This window comes from Lutjanus erythropterus, chromosome 7 (assembly GCF_056507025.1).
Source record: "Lutjanus erythropterus isolate fLutEry1 chromosome 7, fLutEry1.hap2, whole genome shotgun sequence".
Classification (NCBI taxonomy): domain Eukaryota; kingdom Metazoa; phylum Chordata; class Actinopteri; order Lutjaniformes; family Lutjanidae; genus Lutjanus; species Lutjanus erythropterus.
Window position 1 is genome coordinate 14,306,794 of NC_139323.1, and position 18,113 is coordinate 14,324,906.

The window sequence follows — 18,113 nt, forward strand, 5'->3', positions numbered from 1 at the left end:
CCTCACCTTCTGGCAAATCTCGCCATTCTAAGTTCGAAACAAGAAAAAAGGTTAGCAGCTACATTGGTGTGGATCTGATGGGTGGGCGGTTGGGGATGAAGGGTGTTCAGTTCACAGTATTATCTTATGTAGCTAGTTATGTGGCCAGCACTGTCAAGAGTACAGTGTGTTTATAGATACATAAAGTGTTGATATTAGTTTTACACACTCAGTTAAGAAAGTTAGTCTAACTATTGTGCACTCACAATAAACAAGATAATCTAAGTATTTTGGACTCAAAATAAACAAGTTATTTTTAAAATTTAAACTTTTTGAGGCAATGCATTTGCATAATTTTTTGAGTACACCCAACTTATTAGATTTTACAGCGTGGTTTGAGTTGCCTCGCAAGTAACTTGTTTGTGTTCTCTCCCTCTTCATAAAAGGTTGTCCTGAGCCTGAATAGGTCATATTCTGCTTTTTTATTGGAAATTTCCTGCAATTGAAACTTAAGTTTGCATATTTCCTGATATAGTTTCTTCCTGAGAAGTGTTTTGACAACTGAATTTCCAAATTTCTTATTTCACTCTCCAATTCCTTGATTTCACATATGTACTCTTTTAGTATTAGTTTATTATCTGATGATTTAGTCATCTATTTAAGTACTATCAAAACTTCCATCTCATGTGTAATATAAGTTATGACAGATTTTTCGAATTGGGTTATAAAATAAATAGAAAAAAACAGAAGTAATAGTAATGGACAAATATATTGATAACATTTTAAAGTGCAAAGTAAATGCAATACTAAATAAAATACGGTCCAAGCATGAAATTCTATTTATTTATTTATTTCAGGGGCAGCTGAAGAGATGACAGGAAATGGGGTAGAGAGAGAGGGGATGACAAGCAGCGAATGGACAGGCTCAGTACATGGGGCGCACACTCTGCCAACTGAGCTACAGGGGCGCCCCTATTTATTGATTATTGAAGAAATGAAGACATGATAAAATATTGGTACAGAGTGTATGTACAGCGTTTACATTTAAACTGCTGCTGGTTCGACTACATTCTCTTTAGAACTGAATGTAGAACTGAGGAATTATTGCTTTGATCATGATGAGTTCTAGAAGTGATGTCACAGAGAACAGTTCTGGGTGATGTCACGAGTCTGAGCAGATGGACACTGCATCCCTGAAACTGAAACATATCAAGAAGACAAGCGCAAGCAGTGGACGGACAACCAACCACCTCGGATACAGATAAATCACGCCTTCTCTCTGCTTTCATTTATTTCAGTTGGAAAGAATAGTTATATTCATTTTATAAAGATTTAATAATTTTAAGATCTGTTTAGAAGTTTACAGATACTTTTTTGTACTATTTCTTTTGCATTTCACTGAAGCTTAGCGGGACAAGACAACGAAACTAACATCTTTCCTAGTTTTATCTCCTGTCTTTTCAGGCCTCTGAGGAAAACAGCAAAGATGTGCTCTACCCTCTTTTCATGCTGCCACTACGACCATGCCTGGCTCCCCAGAAACTATGTGTACATAGATGTTGTGGGAGAGGGCGGCTATGGAGTCGTCTTGAGATGTTGGAATACGAACACCAATTGTGTGGAGGCAATAAAGATTTCTAAAACCTCAAATAGCCAGCAGGAGGTAGGATACTTTTTTGATGTTCAAAGCTGTAAAAGAGATTGTATAGTCAGAGGTACATGCAGTGCCTACTGCTTAGTAACTTAGACTTTGTAATATCACATGCAAAAAGGTAATTCCCTTTAGTTAGTGCTGTTATATAATACATGAATACAGTGTTTCCCAAACCTTTTCTTCTGGGGACCCACTTTTTAAAAAAATGATAAACTATTGTGTCCTAATTCACTACAGGGAAATCTTGGGAAAGTTCATTTGTGCATAAATATATATTATATAATGTTATATTATCTTAAATGCATTCAGGCTGAGTTAACAACTCATCTCTGATTATATTTCCTCTCATCATGAAAACAAACCTTAAAAAAAGCTGAGACAAAATGTCAAGGCAACTCACTGTCATAGATTTTTGAGTTTTAGATCAAACTCAAACTCATAAGTTTTGAAAATAAACTAAAAACTATTTTGCCGATCTAGTTGGATAATTTGCTTTTTCCTCTTAACGTAAAGTTGAATCTTTGAAGTTTAGAAACTCAATAAAATGTATTTCAAAAATTATGGACAGTGAGCTGTGAACCTGATTTGTTAGTTGGGTGATTAAAAATGAAATGGTTTTAATTGTAAATATTAGAATATTAATCATCATTCATGAGTTCACACAGTTCAACAGGTTTACACAGTCATTTCTGAAATAAAATTTTTTTGGAGTTTCCAAAACTCAAAGATTCAAGTTTATTTGAAGAAGAAAAGTCAATTATCTCAACAAAACATTTTTAAAACTTAAGAGAGAGACTTAAAACTCAAAAATCTAATTGGTTATCTTGAATCTTTTTTTTTAATTATTTTACAGCATAGGACATTTTAGCCTACTTCATAAATGAGAGAAAATAAGTACATTTAGGTAAAATTAACTAGTCGCTTTTCCCTCTCATCAGTAAAGCAATATACACATTTATACACATTATAGATGTACTGAAGATAGAAATCTTATTTTTTGCAGAATTTCTTCCCAAGTCTTTTTTTTTATGTGGAAACCTGAATAAAGTCTTGTGTTTGGGGATGACTGCATTAATAGATACAGCCGTTGAAATGTTTACTATGTAAAGACATTGTGATTATTTGTGTAATTATGTGATTACCTGCAGGGAGTTTGAAGTCCAACCTCAACAATATTTCAAACATGTGAGCATATTAACTATCTGCAAACATTTAACCATTTTTCACTTGTCATGTGTCTTCAGCTCAAAATGTTGGAAGAGTGCAGGAGCCACAACTTACACGAGCACAACATAGTCAGGCTGTTGAATTCGTTCCAGTCGCCACATGGACTTGTGCTTGTGATGGAGTACTTGGACACCAACTTACTAGACTACCTTTATGACGGATGTGATGAAGTTATAACTTTAAGTGACATCAGATGCATCATCAAGCAGGTATGGGTTAGGGTTAGTAACGAACACAGTCAGTTTTAATGCTGCTGGAGCCCAAATCCACAACAGCCTTCAAACTATGTCCTTCACAGTCTTATGTACATATTAATGAGCATCTGAAAACTGGATACAAGTTTCAAAATCAAAATCAAAATAGTATCATTTAACTTTTTGTACACTTTCCTGATATTGGGTTTGAATTGGACATGCTCACGCTCGGACAAATTCCCCATCGCTGTCGGATGAGCGACGTCCCATTTCTTTGCTGGATGTGAGGTCAAAGGTTGTGTTGTAGGCAAATTTAGTTACCTATTGTTGTATATTATTACCTCTGGTGCTTAAATTAAAATTCTGATTCTTACTGATTTTGGAGAGTCAAAAATGCCATAGTTGAAGAAACCCCCATATATATAATTTTTTCAGGACTCTGCTTCAAACTGTGGTACATTCTCTGAACTGTATTACTGACCTTGTATTTGCAGATGGCCGTAGCTTTGGATGCATTGAAGAACATCGGCGTGATCCATGCCGATATAAAACTAGATAATATAATGATGGTGAATTGCTATGAACGACCCCTCAGAGTCAAGCTGATAGACTTTGGCTTGGCCATCCACAGAAATGAAACCACATTAGGCATGCAGATGCAAAATCTTTGGTTTAGGTAAGGTCTATAGACACCCTGATTATTATTATAATGGAATACTTATTCATTTATTTATTCATTTATTTAGCCTTTATTTATTCAAGCAAGTCAATAAGAGCAAACAATAATACACATACAACAAGCATTACAGAAAAGAGTGTAAGTTATTAGTTATGATGTTTCCTCAGTGTTGTCAGTGCCATTCTTTGTCTTTCTGTCATGTATACATTCTGTAATATGCTTTTCTTCCACATCCAGGGCCCCGGAAATTATGTTGGGCCTGCCGATAACAGAGGCCATTGATATGTGGTCATTGGGCTGTGTGATGGCTTGTATGATCACCGGCATTCCAATTTTCTATGGAAAAGATCAACATGAAATGGTAAGTCATCTAAGAGATTGCTGCACTTACTTGAGACCAGCACATACAAATACTTCATCAAAATATCAGGCTGCGCTCCCTTTCTGAGATTAGTCAGAAGTGACTGTCTGACGTTGCTGTATGATAATTTGTCAATTTCCTGCATTTTTTCACTCGCACTTTGGGTTTTTTGCTCTTATTGGTGCTCCCCAGATTGAAATCCTTTAAATTTACTTTCAGGATGACAGAAAGATTTCATGAGATGCTTAGCAGTGTAAAGAAATTGGGAGTTATTAGCGTCAGCATCTTGATAGAAAGAGAAAAGCGTTCCTGTTATATATATTAAACATTTGGTGCTGTGTTTTATCTCCAGATGCAGTGCATTGTTCTCCACTGTGATCAGCCGGAGGACCATCTCCTTGATAAAGGATTAAATACAGAAAGGCATTTCAGCAGGACTGAGTCCAACAGGTGGATGATCAAGGTACCACAATGAACCTGAAAGTTATTTCATCCTTATCAGACTCTTCTCCGGTTAATAGGGATGTAACAATACCAAAAACTTGTTTTGATTCAATATTTGATGCAATATTAAATGAACAACGAAAACTGAAAAACAACTTGAAAAAATGTCCCTATTAAATCAAGGTTTGCATGAAATTAGCTTTTTCTTTCTTAGAGTGCTTCTGTTTTTCTTCTTTAATGAAGTAAAAGTAGTCAGCTATGACCTAAGCATGTGCAAAAAATGGGCATGAATTGTCTTTTGGAATGAACCTGACTGATTCTGGGTTTTTTAGTACGATGCCAATACTGATATTAGGTCGTTTTATTCTGATATCGATATATCAACCAATGTTCTTTTTGTACATCCAAAATTACATCAGGGCACTGAACCAGTGAACTAGACCAATATAGCTGTGCTAGACCTATATCAGGGAAATAATATTGGCCAACTGATTTATCTGTCTGACTCTAGAATGCTTGAAATATTTATGTACAACTGCAAAACAAAAAGAATTCTGCAGGAAGTAGCATTTCTTTTATCAAATCAAATTAAAATAATACAAAAAAATAATTAACTATGTTACTATATGTATATATATATATATATATATATGTGTGTGTGTCTGTGTGCGTGTGTGTGTGTGTGTGTGTAGATATACATATATATATCACAGCATACCAGATTTATTCAAACAAAGATAACGTGCTTCCTTTTTAGGGATGTTTGAGGCAAAACAATATAAGCACTGGATATCGAGATGTTCTCAGAAAAGTAAGTGAAGCAACGTTCACTAGGATTGATTGTCTTCTCATGAATCATGAAGATGACTTGGCTGATGGTGGATCTGACTGTTTGTTTCCTTTACTAGACACGTTTCGACAACAAGACTAAAGCTGAGATTTTGGAGGCTCAGCAATGTATGGATCTCCTGATGGCCATGCTCACAATAGATGCGTCAGAGAGGATCACACCCGCTGAAGTCCTCATGCATCCATTTATGTGAGTGTTTTTGTTTTCAGTCAACTTTCTGCACAGTTGATTTTATTTCCTAATTTGACCACTCTCCTGCCCTGTTTCCTGGACATCAGGACTAGTGAGACTTTGTCTTCTGGTGGTGATGAAGCTTCAGTGTCTGCACCAGGTGCAACCACAATCACACTACCACGTGTGATCCGTGTTCAGCCTGCCAAAGCTGAGAACACGCTGTGGTTGGAAGATACAGAGAGTTCAGACAGGTGAGGTGACTTCCTCTGGTCATGACACATGGCCCTGGTTGGTTGTAGGTCATGTTTCGTTGCTCTGGTTGGTTGTAGGTCATGTTTCGTTGCTCTGGTTGGTTGTAGGTCGATGTGTCCAGAGATATTTTAGCCTGCACATGTTGATAACGCTTCTTGGTAATTGAAAATGAACTGAGAGATTCCAGACTAATTCACATTTGTGCAGCAATGTCACGCTTGCCATTAACAGGAATCAGTTTCTAACACTGTGTGTGTGTGTGTGTGTGTTTAGTTTGCATATTCAAGCACTAAAGACATCAAGACCGGTATCCAGCACTTCTTCAAGTGACTGTGAGGATCCTGCCACTCGTCCGAAGACCACCGACATTCAACCCGCCAACCATAGTCCATCAACCACAATCACACTACCACGTGTGATCCATGTTCAGCCTGCCAGAGCTGAGAACACGCTGCGGTTAGAAGATCACGACAGTTCAGACAGGTGAGGTGACTTCATCTGGTCATGACACTGATTTCCCAGACAGGAGATGAAATGGTTCAGTCCATGTGTGATGGGAGCAGATTTGAGAATGCGTTTACCTCTGAATGAATGTCATGACATCAGGAAAAATAATCTAACTCTGTGCGTGTGTGTGTGTGTGTGTGTTCAGTTTGCAGGCAGGGTTGGTGACAACGACTGAAAATGGCTTGATAATCACTGAAGACACAAGCACTTCGACATCTGAAGACTTCCCCACTTGTGTGAAGAAACAGTTGCCACCTCCACCTGTGACTGAATTGTCATCCAAGAAGGAAAAGAAAAAGAAAAACTGCTTCCGGCGTTTCTGCCCCTGTATGACCTGCGTTGACGACGACAAAGAGTGAATTGTATTAATATAATGGTTGTTTTTAGCACGAGACTCTCAGGCAAACATATTTTAGCTTCCAAAAAAATTAGTTTAAAAGAGCAATATGTAGACATTGCGTGTGCAAAAATGAGTACAGCAGTCCAAACAGCGAATTGGAGCCATAGACTGAATATTAAGTAGTTTGTAATCCTGTTTAATATGCAGTCTATGTTAAAAAAACAACAACTCTGAAATAACTCTCACAGCACTTCACCCCATTAACATTTTGCTCAATTTAACAGTTACAAACATCTACAATAGTTCACCCATAAATGAAATTTCATTCAATATGTACTCTGTTCACAGAATACTCCCGGAGCTTCAGTGGAAAACAGCGTTTTCAATTGTACCGTATTTGGCTGCAACGCTGTTTTCCGCTGAAGCTATGAACTATGAATCTTCACCCATCCTCACATCAGCACAGGGGTAAATAGATATTGAGTGAAATTTCATTTTTGGGTGAACAATCGCTTAAGAAGAGAAGAGAAAATAATGCATTGAAAATGACAAAAGGTAACTTATCAGCCGTTATATCACACTGAATACCACACAGAATATAAAACCGCCTTTATATAAACCGTATATCTCTCTCCCTCACTCAACCACACTAACGTTCTCCCCATGTCTGCGGGGGTTTCCTCCGGGTGCTCCGGTTTCCCCCACATTTCAAAAAAGTACATGTAGCTCAGGTTAATTGGACATTACAAATTGTTACAAAACCTGTTTGACCCTAAAGGGATAGTTTGGATTTGGAGTTTGAAGTCAGGTTGTATGAGGGACAGTTTATTACTGAGAGTAGGCTTCACCGTGCATTTCAGACCGAAAACAACCATTATATAATCCACATTTCACTCCACCAGCCCCCCACCCGCCTCTCTCCCTCTCTCCCTCCCTCTCTCTCTCTTTCCCTCGCTCTGTGAGTCTGTCTGCGGGGGTTTCCTCCGGGTGCTCCGGTTTCCCCCACTTTTCAAAAAAGTACATGTAGCTCAGGCTAACTGGACATTACTCTTTCCCTCTCTCTCTGTTTCTCTACCTCTCCTTCTCTCTCTCCCTATCTCTCTGTTTCTCTACCTCTCCTTCTCTCTCTTTCTCTCTCTCTCCCTCTCTCTTCCTCTCCTTCTCTCCCTCTCTCTGTCTCTCTCCCTCTCTCTCTCTCTCCCTCTCCTCTCTCTCTCTCCCTCTCTTTCTCTCTCTCCCTCTCCTCTTTCTCTCTCTCTCTGTCTCTCTCTCTCCCTCTCTCTCTCTCTCTCTCTCTCTCTCCCTCTCCTCTTTCTCTCTCTCTCTCCCTCTCTCCCTCTCCTCTCTCTCTCTCTCTCTCTCTCTTTCCCTCTCTCTCTGTCTCTCTCTCTCTCCCTCTCTCTCTCTCTCTGTCTCTCTCTCTCTCTCTCTCTCTCTCAACCAGACTCCTTGTGTAAAATCAATGAGGATGGTGAAAAGTGAAGCACTGATAAGTTTTTTTTCCAGCGTGAGCCTCTCAGGAGTCGTGTTGTAAAAACACTCATCAAGCTTCACTCGGGCGGCACGGTGGCTCAGTGGTTAGCACTGCGGCCACACAGCAGGAGGTCTCCTCCTGTCTGTGTCGAGTTGACATGTCCTCCCGTGTCTGCGTGGGTTTTCTCCGGGTGCTCCGGTTTCCTCCCACACACTAGGCTAATTTACTCTGTTCTGAAATTAATTAATAAACATTGAAATTTAATTTTAGAAAAGTGTCTCATGACTTTTATTAAATAATACCACTATTATTCAGTGTTTTCCTCAGAGTTGGTCTCAGGTTCAGGACATAAAGCTGGACTGATCACTAATATGTATTAATGATGGATCAAATGATGATGTAAATGTGTCAGTCACAGAGTACTGGACTTTCATTCGTCAGGTCTCCAAATGAACACTAATGTTGCTCTGTGTCTGCTGGATCTGTCAGTAAACCACTGTTTGCTAACACTTCGACATATCAGCTTTATAAGGTGTGGACAGCTTGTTGCACTGCCCTCACTGGTCAAAAATATCAGTTAATGCTGTTTTGAGTAACAGTACAGTAAATGAACTGCTGGACATAAGTAACTTTGAACACTGACATAATCACAGCATGTTATAAAAATGGACAAATAGACACAACAACACAGGACAAAATAAAACAAGCTGCCAGTTCCAAAAAAAAAGTGTGCACATCAGTCCTTACACTGACTGAAATGTCCACAAGTGGATTGTGGGTCAGAGAAGGAGTCCATTCTGCCAAGACAGATCAGATCTTAAGAAGCTTGGGGTGAGTGTTTGACAGAGGATACTGAATTTCCTCAAGATATAAACAAGAAGCAAGGATGAGAGACGGATTTCCACTCTCTCAGTATCACCCTTTTTGCAATGACCGTACCGAACATGAGGGCTTGTTTGTAATGCAGAAGGGAGAGTGATGGAAAAATCAGAGCAACCCAGAATCACAAAAATACTGTCAGGGGTTAGCTGTCTGCTGTATATGTCACTGTACAACTTTAAAATATCATACCAGAAAGACGTGAGTTTTGGGCAAGACCAGAAAAGATGGCCTGGAGTCCCGTCACCTGACTTCCACTAATCACAAGTAGAAGAGACAGAAGGAAAGATTCTATTTAGCTTGGTTTTGGAAAAGTGCAACTGATGAATGACTTGTGCGCACAGACACATGCAACCTCAATGATACATCCACTGCTATTAATACTTCTGGCAATATGGTGGGGATACTAGTCGTGCTAAATTTTCTAGTTTTTATTCATAATTCCTATCAATGATAATAGGTACAATGATAAAAAAAAAAAGACATTTGTCCCCAAAATAATACAGTATATGTGTATTAATAAGGGAAATAAAACATTTAAAAGTAATGTAAAAGTTGCTTTCCCTGGTAACTAGTTACTTTATTTTTCATTTTTGGGGGAGCCGAAGAGGTAAAATTTCCAGTAGGTAACTGGAAAAATACAAAAATGAGACAAATCTCAAAAAATGTCCATAGCTTTGTGTGCTTGTCTTTCCTTAAAATCATCTCGGGGCTCCTCAGATTTAATTTTCAACCTGACTTTAAAATGATTTGAAATGAGAGAACCCTGTCTAGGACTGTGAAAGGTAGAGAACAATAACCTCTGGGCAGAGAAACAGCGGAAGGAGAACATGACAGAGGTGGCAAAAGTACACACATTATTTACTCAATTACAACTACAGATACATAAGCTGTGTATTAGCCAAGCTGTGTTTTCGTCTGTGCTCTCCCAAGAGTACCCGCCTGCAGGGAAGATGACGGACAAGGGCGCCACCATAGCTCTACTCCATACCGGAAGTCCAAACCGGAAGTTGGTCTTTTTTAAAAAAAAAAAAAAACTTTATTTAACGTATATAAAATAAGACAAGGATTGTCAAGAGTCCTGCAATAAATCCTCCCTTCACGAGGGTGATCACGTTCATTTTTTTATTGCTTGAGAGAGGTGCTGATTCAACTTTATGTTTGAGGCTGTAGATTATACCGCTGTTGAACGGCATAATGTTACACTGAGAGGTTTACATAATGTTTTGTCCAGGTCATTTCTATCAGTGAAGATATACTGGGGAAGTTGACATTTCCATTGCACGTTGCACAGCAGATATTCTGATTTGCTGTCTAAATATTTGCTAACTTGTATGTACCAGTACATCTAGCATGGGTCAAGTTTGGTCTAACATCAAGTTACTTCTAAAATAAAGAATGGAGAACCAGGGATATCAGTGTCTCTTTTTTGGCAAATGAATTACATTCAATATACAAGTGTCAGGAGGTGGAGTCTGTAACCATAACTGTAACTGATTTAACCCACTTTAAGCCACCAATAACAGGAAAAACATCCTATGGTAAATCAGAATTATCAGATGAAAAGTCATAATTTGTATCTCATAATGACTTTTTATCTTATACTTTGTTTTTTATCTCATAATTTTTATTTTTTATCTCATACTTTTTTAATCTCATAATTGTGACTTTTATCTTACAATGACCTTTTATCTCATACTTTTTATTTCATGTTTTAGTTGAAACTAGATTTCGAACTGAAGCGCCTGTTGATCACTTGTGACCCCTAGCTGCCAGTTAAGAAGAGTGAGATGCCAGCTGTCAATTGTCATATAAAACAGAGCAGTCAAAAAAAAAAAAAAAAAAAAATTAAGAACTACCAAAAAAAGTGAAACTCTGTGGCTGATATGATTTCATGATATGATTGAATTGGAGATTTCTCTTGTGCGTTGGCTTGAATGTTCAGCATCAATTTTTGGTCCTAGAAATATTAGTTGCTTATCACTTATACAACTATCACTTAGCACTTATCAGTTACTAGTTAATTACTATCACTATTATATATATATATTATATATTATAAAAGTAAAGAATAAGCAGTGGTGGAAGTTAAATTTACTCAAGTACTCTTCTGTCCACAACTGAAGTACTTGTAAATGAGTATTTCCATGTTACACTGCTTTCTGCTTTTTTTCCCCACTACATCTTTAACTTCATTTATTTCACAGCTTCAGTTACAAGAATTTGCAATAAAGCATAAGATTAGTTTGTAAAATATTATGCATTGTTGTAGAAAAAAACTACCCAGCAGAATAAAAAATCACCACAATTATCTCCACTTTGACAACACTAAAATGCCTCTTACATGTTACTGCCTCACTAACAATATTCCAATAATATATGAATAATAAACAAAACACTCTGGATGATGCCAGTTTGTATACGTGCTTATAGATTTTGCTGCTAAAACTTGCATTATAAACAATAACAAAGGCATGACTTTAGTTTTTTATTTAATCTTATGTTACTGCTTCTTTTAGTTGAGTAAAACATCTCAGTACTTCCTCTGTTTAAGTACAAATATGATGAAATGAATAAAGACAATGAAAAGTGACAAAAATACTTTCAATTCTAGTCGCCAAATAATCAGTAATTAATCAATTATGAGAAGCGTATCAACTAAATAAATAATAAATATTGACCATGCAGAGACCTTATTTGTATTTATTTATTTGTAGAGACATTATTTCTCAGTTTACTCATTTGAAGATCTGTGTAAAACAAAACAAAACAAAACAAAAAAAGATTATTAGGTCTACCTTACTGTCTATCATACCTGACGCTATATGCCGGTAAGTCACGTGACGGTGCGGCGTTAACGTAACTCTGCCTCTCAGCGGCTCTGCTGTGCCTACGCAATGTGCGCATTGTCTTCTGTCATCTTGGCACCACAGCACTCAGTCAGGGCAGGGAAACTATTTTCTGTCATCACTGCGATCCCACAAAGGTGACTGTAACAAACCATGGGGAACCGAGACGACGAGTATGACTTCTTGTTCAAAGGTAAGAGCACAAACTGCTCTCAGATAACGTTTGGCTTTTAGCGTTACATAGCAAAGAAACTGGCTAAGCGCAGGTTAGCATGCCTGCTAACTGTGTTAACGTCAGTGGTCAGGATAATATCAGCTGGTGGTGGCAGCAGCAGCTAACGGCAGCTAGCCAAACTGTTTTCTCACCTGGAGCGTTTGCAACGTGTTTCCATACTAATTGACCTCATGTTTACTTTTAATTAAGGCGTGTTAGCGCTTTTATTTGTGTCTATGTTAGCTGCAAGTCACTTGTTTTGCTGTTTCACAGAAAGTAGGGCGTGCGATGGGCTAGCCCTACAAGCTAGCAGCTGGTCTAACGGGTGGAGCTGTTACATTTGATTCATCAAATTCAACTTTATTGTCACCTAAGAGAAGTTGTCCTATAACTGCATTTTAAATCTTAACTATTCGAACAGGAGCAGCAACAATGGCCTATTTTTGAGACTGTCTTTTGACATCAGATAAACTGACAGGAGAGGGAAACAGGAGTTCCCTTTGTGGTCCACTTTCCATTCAACGGCGTAAACCTGTCGGGAGGACACACACTCCTTTATAAAAAAAAGAGGAAACTCTAGTGTGGCTTTGATTCTCTGTTGGGCACACAGGTACTTCCCCAGCCACCACTATCATAACCATACCAAGCACTCATAGATTTGACCTGACTGGATCACTGAGTCATTGGTCACATGGTGCTTCTACACCTTGGAGTTCAGGTTCCTGATAACAAGTCGCTGACCTTGCTACCTTAATTAAAGTGGCATTTTTTCTGAATAAGAATCAGATTATTATTGTGTTATGTTGAAACACTGCACCACAACATAAATCACGATTGCGTTTCACTAAGATATCAAAGGATGAGTAATTAACTACTATTTTCAGCTGTTTCTAACCATCAAGTAGACCAGACTAGACACTGTGAACCTCTAAGACTGATTCACTTTAGTGACAATAAGTAGTTAACAGGAGAGTGATTGGTTTGCAATGCTATATTAATAAGCATTAATGTAAATATGCCACTTTGCACCCTTAGTCTCTGGTGAGGTTTCCTAGTTTGTGTGTAGAAAAGGGCCTATAAGTGGAAAGTTCTCTGAAACTTGTGCATCATTCCATTCATGCGCTGTTGTAATTGAGAATGCATATTGACTAAACTGGATTGTCTTTATGGGATAATGCAGTTTCTTCTTCTTCCCTCTTGTGTCATATTATGGCAAACCATTGGCTGAAGTTTGGATACAGGAGTTTCAAGGAGTATACTCATGAGAAAACAAACACATAATGCTTCATAACATCAATCTTTAAGTACAGTAGGAAAAGAGGCCCAGGTCTAATGTGGCAGCTGGAAATTGATTGGGGATACTGATGACTCGCAACAACAGACACAGGAACAGAGGCCTTGAGAAACTGTTGAGTCAGATTTCCCAGAGAGCAGGTTCTGGCAGCTTTTTCCTGCACGAATCCCAGCAGGGCAAAGTCTGATAAGGTTTTCTCAGTACAGAAAGAAGAACAAAAACAAGTCAGCGCTTTCACTTTGACTTAAATGGCTTAGACTGAATGATAACCTGATTATAGTACATTCTCTAATAATCTTTGTTAAGAATATTTAATATCAGTGTGTTTTGTGCTGTCTGTTTAAATGTTTATGGATTGAAACTGTTTGACATACCACAGAACTGTCAGACTTCTTATTTGCAGTCAGTATCTGTAGTGTTTGTAATATGATTTGTAATTTGTTTAATAAATGCTTTTTTACAAATTCTGCAGTAAATTCTTTGTTTTTGTTCTAGTCGTTCTAATTGGAGACTCTGGTGTGGGGAAGAGTAACCTGCTGTCCCGTTTCACAAGAAATGAGTTCAACCTGGAGAGCAAGAGCACCATTGGGGTGGAGTTTGCCACCCGCAGCATCCAGGTGGACGGCAAGACGATAAAGGCTCAAATTTGGGACACAGCTGGACAGGAACGCTACAGAGCGATCACCTCAGCGTGAGTATTTTCTTTGTCTATATTGAGGCAAATATTGCACTGAAATAAAGCTTGTACAGTTGTTGTTCTCATCAGGTTCATGCTGTCACCAGGTATTATCGGGGGGCCGTTGGGGCTCTTCTAGTTTATGACATCGCCAAGCACCTGACATACGAGAACGTTGAGCGCTGGCTGAAGGAGCTGAGGGACCACGCTGACAACAACATTGTCATCATGCTGGTGGGAAACAAGAGCGACCTCCGCCACCTCAGGGCAGTGCCCACTGATGAGGCTCGAGCCTTCGCAGGTAAATCACCCAGTGTTGTGGTAATAAATCAAGACCAACCAGCCTTAAGATTAGATATGTACCCAGACCAGAATTTTGTCAGTCAAATTGGAGCTGGAATTCAACTGTTGGTTCCTTTGAGTCTACCTCATTTTTTAAAGATGCAGGAGGTGATACAAGGGAAAGATAGTTGGAGGTTGAGTAGGGTTTGGTATTGTTTGTGTTTTTTTCCAATGCTGTGCTAAAATGATACTTTAAAATGGCACTGGTGCCTAAACAGTGCCTGAATCAATCCTTTTTTTTTTTCTTTTTTTTTTAAAAAGGAAGCAAAAAGTGACAGTGACATTAAAGAATAGGATTTTTCATTGCTAAAGCAAATTTGAAATTGAACAATATATTAACTGCTAATGATTTAAAGTATAACACATAAAACCTAACTACCCAGCAATAGTAAATTAACATTAGTTACTTTACTGATAACAGCAAAATAAATAAAAAAAACTGTAGCTTCAAATTTCAGCAACTCTTTTGAGTGAAGGCTGCTGTCATCATCATCATCAGTGGTGTCATGGATAAAAATTCCAAGTCATGGGATGGTCCTGTACCTCAGTTGGTAGAGCGTCCACCCCATGTACTGAGACTGTTAGTCCTCTGCAGCGGCCGCTGGTTCGATTCCTGTCTGCAGCCCTTTGCTGCGTGTTATCCCCCCTTTCTTCACCCCATTTCCTGTCTGCTCTTCAGCTGTCTTGTCAAAATAAAGACAAATAAACCCAAAAACATAACTTTAAAAAAAAAGAAAAGCCAATTCATTATGATACATCTCATCTATGCCGTATTGCTTACAATTGTGTGCCGTGCACAGTATTTTTTCAAAAGTCATGTCCCATTGGTCATTATGTCACCATCCTTGGAAAAAAAAAAATTGCATCCCATGTGTCGTCAGATGCTTCTCCCGTTTTCACCCAATTGTTTGTTAGGTACACTTTAGACTGTTTAGCTCAGCATTTTAACCGTGTTTACTGCAGCTATTACCTAGCAGAAGGCCACCTGCTGCCAGAGCCATTAAGAGATTGAGTTGCTGTAATGTTAAATATTTTTTCTAAGAGACAGCTCAGGTGTGTGTTAATAAATGAGGCACCGTAATTGTTCCAGTAAGAACTGGCTGTGTGGATTTCGATACCCAACCTTATTGTTTCCCAGGTCACCAAATACATTCATTTTGATAATCAACTATCTTGCCAAACTGTCAGCTGGTGCTGTCAGCCAAAGAGTCCATCACCATGGACAGTTGTACCACCGTCTGGTTTAACAGTGGTTTAGCTGACTTTGTTGACAGCCATCATCGGAGCAGAGAGCACTGAAGCAGCCAGCTGACTGGAATTGTCCTGCCCTGCCTCACTCTGTCTGGTGTCATGCTGCCTTCTACTGTTTTTCTATTACATTTCTCCACATCCATCACAGATTTGTGGTTTGTTTCAGTTTGTTAAGTTCACAGCTTGACATGCTTTTACTCCTACATTGCAGTGTACAGTGACGCAGCTAAAAAAAAAAACAACAAAGTGCAGAGATTTGACTGACAAAATGTGAGGGTGTTTTTTTGACTGATGTCTTGAATGATCCATTTTTCAGGGCAAACCTACTTAGAATCTGTAAAATACTTAACTTTGGACATGTTTAAAAAGTACCTCCCCTCTTCTCCTACATTAGAAAAGAACACTCTCTCATTTATTGAGACATCAGCGTTGGACTCCACAAATGTAGAAGAAGCTTTCAAGAACATTTTAACAGGTAGGAAAAACAAGACCCGGTGCCTTATCTCATGGTATGTCTGATCTGAAGATCTTTATGTCGCAATTAAAAACATGTTTTCCCATTTTTGAATTTCCCTCTGCAGAAATCTACCGCATTGTGTCGCAGAAGCAGATAGCGGACAGATCTGCACACGATGAGTCTCCGGGCAACAATGTAGTGGACATAAGTGTCCCCCCAACCACTGATGGGCAGAAGGGCAACAAACTGCAGTGCTGCCAGAGCCTGTGACACTCCATGACACTCCTCCTCCACCTCTCTACATCCACCTCATCATCACATCACCCATGCACTTTTTTTTTTGTTCCTATTGCTCTGCTCACGGCCAACTCCCCTGTCACTCTGTCCTTTATTTTTCTTTCTGCCTTTCATTCTGTTTTCTATAGGACTTTTGAACTCACTCGTGCTCTTCTCTTCTGCCATGAAAGAAAACTTCCAGAAGCCTTTATGTCACTTGGTCAGTCGAGTTGTTCATGGAGTCGATGTGAAGGTTCCTGCGATGCAGGAACGAGGCAGTCGCTGCTGTCTTAATGAAGCCTGTGAAGTTGTTTGACATGAACTGAAACTGTTGCGTACAGGGAGGTTGTGAAATACATTTCAATGGTTACCACTAGATGGTGCTGTGTAAATAAACTACAGGCAGTTACTCCAACCTGGTGAAGCAGTATTATGTGTCTGACAGTGTGGTTCTTCTAACTTTCTTCTGACATCAGATAAGGTTATATGCCAAAAATATCCTCATTATGTATTTATTGAAGAATATTTGGCTTACATTGTCATTGTTTTACTTTAAATTTAAGAACTGTATAAATTTACAATAAAATTCTTGACAAAAGTAGCAGCATGTTGAATTTATATATTCTTGACAAAAATGATGTTTTCACTGGTTTGATCTGAGTCTTGTTTCATTAAGTTGCTGGGAAGTATCTAAATAAATGAAATAAGTATTGTATCTGAATACAATTTTGAGTTACTTGTAGTTTGAGTACTTCTACTTTATATTTCTACTTCAAAAGATTTGAGAGGGAATTGTACTTGTTACTCTACAACATTTTTCCGTCAGCTACAGTTACTGGTCTTTTATTAAAAGGTATAAAAAGGATGTAAACTTAGCCTCACCTTTACATTATAATGCTGCTTACATATTAAAGGGACAGTTCACCAAGATCAAAAAGCGATGTCCTCCTTCTGTCCAATATATTGGAACTAGATGTCACTTGGCTTTTGTGCTCAGAGTGCCATCAGGTGTCATTCTGAAACTGTTGGGACAATGTGCTCACATGGTTTTCTACAGAGCAGCGAACCTCACCCAATCCATGCTCGTGAATGACTGACTATTTCAATGATGCCCCTTTAATATCCAATCATGACATTATCACCTGTTACCAATTAACCTGTTTACCTTTGAAATGTCCCTTACAGGTGTTTTTTGATTATTCCACAATATTCCCAATAGTTTGTTGCCCGTGTCCCAACTTTTTTAGAATATGTTGCAGGCATTGAACAGTAAATGTATTTTCTTTGTATTGTGTTCAACTGAATATAGGTTGAAAAGTTTTTGCAAATCATTTCAGTCTGTTTTTATATTTTACACAATATCAAAACTTTTTTGGAATTGGTAGGTAGATAAATAATCCTTTAAGTAAGAGGTAAGAAATATGTATTTTTGATTTGGGGGTTAACTGTCCCTTTAATATATCAGTAATAAGAATCCATGCATTAATAAGACCATTTTGTAGAGTAAGTACTTTTGATATTTCAAGCACATTTCCCCCTATAATAATTCTTAACTTTCATTGACAAGACTTGAATGCACAACCTTTACTTGTAATAGAATATTTTAATACTGTGGTATTTCTAGTTTTACTTAAGTAACATATGTCAGTACTTCTACTACTGTCAAGTTGTGAAAAGTATTTTTAAGTTACTACTGGAGTCTTATTTGATCCAAATGAGATAAGCTGTCTGGATAAAATG

The 18,113-nt window shown here is 38.3% G+C and overlaps 1 protein-coding gene across 1 annotated transcript; it reads left to right on the forward strand.

Moving 5' to 3' along the window:
• The first annotated feature begins 11,900 nt into the window (after positions 1-11,900).
• LOC146323754 (ras-related protein Rab-11B) lies at positions 11,901-16,974 on the forward strand. The gene is made up of 5 exons (XM_084722856.1): positions 11,901-12,056; positions 13,867-14,062; positions 14,155-14,348; positions 16,035-16,115; positions 16,222-16,974. Exons 1-5 carry the CDS (start codon positions 12,017-12,019, stop codon positions 16,365-16,367), a joined length of 657 nt encoding a protein of 218 aa, XP_084578982.1. The 5' UTR covers positions 11,901-12,016; the 3' UTR covers positions 16,368-16,974.
• Positions 16,975-18,113: the final 1,139 nt, after the last annotated feature.